This window comes from Terrapene carolina, unplaced genomic scaffold, assembly GCF_002925995.2.
Source record: "Terrapene carolina triunguis isolate 2854851 unplaced genomic scaffold, T_m_triunguis-2.0 Scaffold951, whole genome shotgun sequence".
In the NCBI taxonomy this organism is placed as follows: Eukaryota; Metazoa; Chordata; order Testudines; family Emydidae; genus Terrapene; species Terrapene triunguis.
Window position 1 is genome coordinate 2,257,006 of NW_020665302.1, and position 4,747 is coordinate 2,261,752.

The window sequence follows — 4,747 nt, forward strand, 5'->3', positions numbered from 1 at the left end:
GCTCCGGCGCTGCCCCTCCGCCTGCGGGTCTCAGCACGCCTCATCCCCCCAGCACGGCCCCCACTTGATGAGCACGTTAATGATGCCACCTAGTGGTGCTCAACCTGAGCTGCAGTCCCACAGCACAGCAGAGGCTGCCCGTGCTTCCAGCTGGCAGGCTGAGCCCTCTCCCCAGAGCCAGAGGAGTACAGCAGCGAGTGGGGTGACCAGGTCCATTTTGGGGCCTGCCCTACCCACCTGCAGCTAGCTCCTCCCATCTGTTCACGCTGCCGTGGAGCTCAGGGGACCCGGCTGCAGCTGGCACCGTGACAGGGCGACACACTGCACCATGGCCTATAGCGCCCCCCGGCTGGCCCTGCCAGCCGCCCACCCTCACTCACTGCAGGAAGAGCTTCTTCATCATGTTGTGCAGGGTGCGGTGCAGCGCCGGGTCGTGCAGCAGCGAGGCCGGTGAGCGGAGCCAGCGGTAGAAGTGGATCACCTGGTTGTCGGCATAGACGTTGTGGTACTGTGTGATCTCCTTCACCCAGCCCACCACCATGCTCTTCAGGATCCTGCCAGGAGAGCCGAGATCAGCCCCTGCTCAGCTCCGGGACAAGCCCACAGGCCTCAGCCGGAGCCTGACCCCTCCAAATGCTGCTGGAGGAACCCCGCCCCCCCCCAGCTACAAGGGCAGCACTCTGATGTCCCTGCGTCCCCACCACAGCCAGAGGCCAAACCTCCAGGTCCCCTCCCGCTGACACCTACAGGCCCAGGAATGGGGGAAGGTCCCCTGTCCCCAGAGCCATGCTCCTGGCTACCCACAGCCATGCCCTTCGAACAGCTGCTCCAAGACACCTGCTGGGCAGGCAAACACCCCCCAGCCCCTGCCAGGCGTCTCCTCGCAGAGCACCTGGCAGAGCCTGGCCCGCACTCCGGCCGCGTGGCCACACCTGAACGTGTTGGAGCAGAGGGCGGTCTCGTCGTAGCTGGCCGGGATGCTGGCGGCCTGGTTCCCCGTCACCATGTCCTCGAGAGACGCCTGCTGGATCACGTCGAAGCTGATGCTCATGCTGGAGGCTCCCTCCATGTCGTTGATGTGGTGGGACTGCAGGATGGTGTTCACAGCCAGGCTCTGGATGTCCAGCTCCAGGCACACTGAATACAAGCAGCCTGTCAGCAGGAGGGAAGTCCCCCGGCCCCAGCACGGCGAACTCCTGGCCCCACTGAAGTCAATGGTTCAACACAAGCGAACCCCGCGTGGAGCTATGTACAGTGCAACTGTTGCAGTGTACGGCTACCCCTGTGGCTTTGTACAGAACGATGCTTGGGGGGGTGTGGCGTAGGGGCTGGTTATCTGGAGCAGCGGCTGCTGTGGAGATGGAGGGCCCTGAACCGTCTCAGACCCTCTGATGAGGCAGGGCAGCCGCCTGGGTCTGCACAGCCACTAGCTGGTTGATCAGTTGCTAGCCGCAGCCAGGACTTCGCTATTTGCTGGCGTTTAAAGAGGCTCAGTGTCTCAGTCGCAGGGACCCTGGCCCTGGCAGGCTGTTCGGTGTTATTCAGCCTCTGGGTTGTTTTGTCTAGTTCTGAATGTTTCACAATAATGGGCTGATTTCCGAGGACAGCCGGGGTGACCATGGGGGTGCTGGAGCCTCTATCCCCGGCATTCCCTGGGGGTTTCCCGTCTCCAGAGACCAGCACAGCCCATAGTGCAGACGCAGCCTACGCCGCTAGACGGGGTTTCTCGGTTACCCTGTGTCTACACCGGGGCTATGTCGGCATGGCTGCATCAGGCGGGGTGGGGGTGGGGGTGGTCACAACGTAGCTCTGCCCATGTCACTTTTCACCATAAACCAGCCTCAGAATCGACTGCCTTGACCCTGGCTTAGCCAAGAGGATCGCAGCCCAAGGTGGGCCGGTGGCCAGGTGCTGAGCAGTCCCCCAAACACCCTACCCCTGGGGGGAGCAGGCTGGCTCCCCACCCCCTGCTTCTCACTTCCTGAGCAGCAGCCCAGCACCCCGCAGCCCCCTCCTCACCGGTGGAATAGCAGCCCGGGTTGTTGATCTCCACCGAGGCTCTGTCGTCGAACTCCATGACCAGCCGATTGTCATCCGCCTCCTTGCCCCCGAGGTCCGGGCGGGCCGTGGGCGAGAGCCACAGCAAGTGGTTGTGGCGACGCAGGTGGCGGGAGAAGAAGAGGTCGGAGCCGAAGGTGGAGATGTCGTCAGGGAGGTTCCCGATGGGGATGTGATAGTACCTGGGACGGGGAAGGCGAGGGGCAGGGCTTAGCCAGGTACAGAGACAGCGACTGACACTGGCCTGCCCCATCTCAGGGGCACAGGACAGAGCCAACCACAGCCCTCCCACTGTGCCAGGCACCTGTCCCCACCCATACTGTCCCCAGACAGGGGGCAGCAGCAGCGGCTCACCTGCTCATCTCAAAGGCCTGTGACAGGCAGGTGTCGAGGTTGAGGTAGTGGCGGATCATGCGGCGGGCAGCATGGCGCTGCCAGTCCAGGACAGCATAGCTGATGTCATCTGTCACCCGCACGGGAACCAAGGGGAACTCTTCGAAGACGGGAATCCCGCTCGCCAGCCGCTTCACGTCCCAGTTGGACTGCACAGCGATCAGCGTGGGGCCCCTGCGCTCGTCCTGCACGGGGCGGGAGGGGAGTTGGGGCTGGCCGGGGCACAGGACAGGCCCTCCGGGGGGTACGGAGGCCTCTGCCTAGGTGGGGAAACTGCAGCCTGGCCAGCGAGTGCCCATGGCTGATAACACCCGCCCCTGCAGCGGGTCAGAGCACCCCGCACAGCTGGCGGGTCCCAGTGCATTCTGGGGCCTCTGCCTCCTCTCCATCACGTTGGTCACCACGGCTGGGAGCAGAGGCTGTGGGGACGTGGCCCCAAGGAACGAGTCGAGAGGCCTAACTGCAAGGTTTGGGGAGAGATCGCACCAGGCTAGGGCGACGGCTGGCCAGCCAGGGCCTGGGGGTGGGTGTAAAGTGCTGTGCCACCGGCCAATGGTCTGCTGCCGCGCCTGCGTGTCTAGCCCAGCCCGGGTGCCAGGGGGCGACCGTGCGGCTCACGCGCCTGGCTCCTACCTTGTAGCCCAGCAGCAGGCGCTGGATGGCCCTGGAAACCGTCTTGATGTCGGTCTCGGCTCGCACCTCGAAGGTGTGCTTGTCCGGAGGGAGCAGCTCCTCGCCCACCTTCTCCAGCATGGCACTGCGCTCCGACGAGTACAGGTTGGCGAGGTTTGGCATCTGGTTACTGCGCACCTGTGCCAAAAAGAGAGCGGGTCAGGGGGGAGCAGGGCCCCCAGTCCCCTCGTCCAGGGGCCAGCGGCTCCAGACGCTGCAGTTCTCTGTGCTGAGAGAGGTTTGGAGAACAGTGCTGCTGCGCTCCTGCTGGAGCCCACTGGGAAGCACCCCGCAGCCCCCCGCCCGCAGCCTTACCGTGTCCAGCACGAAGACAGAGGCCTTGCGCTGCGATGGGACGAAGAGGCCGAAGAGCGCCTTGCTGCCCTGGGAGTTGTGATAGAGATAGATGTGCCGGATGCTCCCTAGGAACGCAGAGCAGACAGGTCAGAGCCCTGGGGCTGGTCCTGCCGCCCTCCTGCCCTCACACCCAGCCTTGGGGCCTTACCTGGCTCCAGGTAGCTGAACTGGGCCAGCGAGCGCATCTCCAGGTGCTCCAGGGCAAAGGTTTCAGCCTCGCGGCCGGTGAGATGCCTGACCAGCTGCCTGCTGACCATGCACACGCAGCCCAGGTGGATCAAGGCGCGCAGCAGTAACGGCACCTGGGGAGGGGCAGAGCTCGTCAGCGTCCCTAGGAATCCCCGGGTGCAGGCTCTGACGCTGGGCCAGCAGCTCTTCACGTGGGTGGGGGCGGGCCAGAGGGGTAGTCGCCGGGGGAGCTCGCTCGCTCAGTTCGGTTGCCCTGCCCCATTTCCCTGTGCGATCTCACTTGGTGACCTGCTTCCCCTCCCCTCACCCTCCCCTGGAGGGAGAGCCCTGTCGAGCCTGGGCACTGGGGGGAGGGCTGTGTTTTAGGCACCTCTGGCGACAGGGCACCTGATGCTGCAGGCAGGGGGCTCCCAGGCCTGAGGCAGGCTGGGGTAACACCTGAGTGGTCCACGGGAGCCTGTGTTCCCATCCCCCAGCTGACGCCAGGTTTGGCCAGCAGTTTAGGAGCCAGGTCTGTGTCCGGGGGCAGAACCCCAGTGGGTACCAGGCGTGGTCACCTGAGTCTCGTACACTCCCTCGATGTCTGGGGCAGACAGACCAGCGTTGATCTCATTGATGTGCTCTTGATACATGTCCTCGGGGACGGAGTACTCGTACAGGTTGTAGAGGAGATTCGAGCGGGGCAGGACCCTGTTCACCTGCCAGGAAGACACACACAACCGTTCGCCAGTCTGCACCCCTCCCATGGGTGCGGGGAGCCCCAAACGCCCCCAGGACAGCTACAGAACTACAGCTGCTCCCAGAACTGGCTCAGGCCCTGGCTGAATAGGCCACCCACCTCCCAGTGCTAGCCCATTCCCACATGGAAAGGAGTCCGGTGGATTCATCCACTGTGCACATCTCAAAATCACCATAACTGAGGGGCACCGGCCGAGCAGTGGGGGGCGGGGGTAGGGCTGGGACAGCAGGGGCTGTGGGTCAGGACTGAGGGGTGCTGGCAGAGCAGTGGGGGGGCAGCACTGGGATAGCAGGGGGCTGCGGGTCGGGACTGAGGGGCACTGGCAGCGCAGTGGGGGGG

The 4,747-nt window shown here is 64.6% G+C and overlaps 1 protein-coding gene across 1 annotated transcript in view; it reads right to left on the minus strand.

The window, feature by feature from the left end:
- POLE (DNA polymerase epsilon, catalytic subunit) overlaps positions 1-4,747 on the minus strand; it is a 37,754-nt gene that overhangs the window by 5,859 nt on the left and 27,148 nt on the right. Inside the window, exons 33-40 of the mRNA XM_026661209.2 lie at positions 4,227-4,367; positions 3,629-3,782; positions 3,439-3,545; positions 3,085-3,261; positions 2,413-2,636; positions 2,020-2,240; positions 933-1,137; positions 381-554 (exon numbers count right to left, since the gene is read on the minus strand). Coding sequence (XP_026516994.1) covers positions 381-554; positions 933-1,137; positions 2,020-2,240; positions 2,413-2,636; positions 3,085-3,261; positions 3,439-3,545; positions 3,629-3,782; positions 4,227-4,367 — 1,403 coding nt within the window. The remainder of the gene's footprint in view (positions 1-380; positions 555-932; positions 1,138-2,019; positions 2,241-2,412; positions 2,637-3,084; positions 3,262-3,438; positions 3,546-3,628; positions 3,783-4,226; positions 4,368-4,747) is intronic.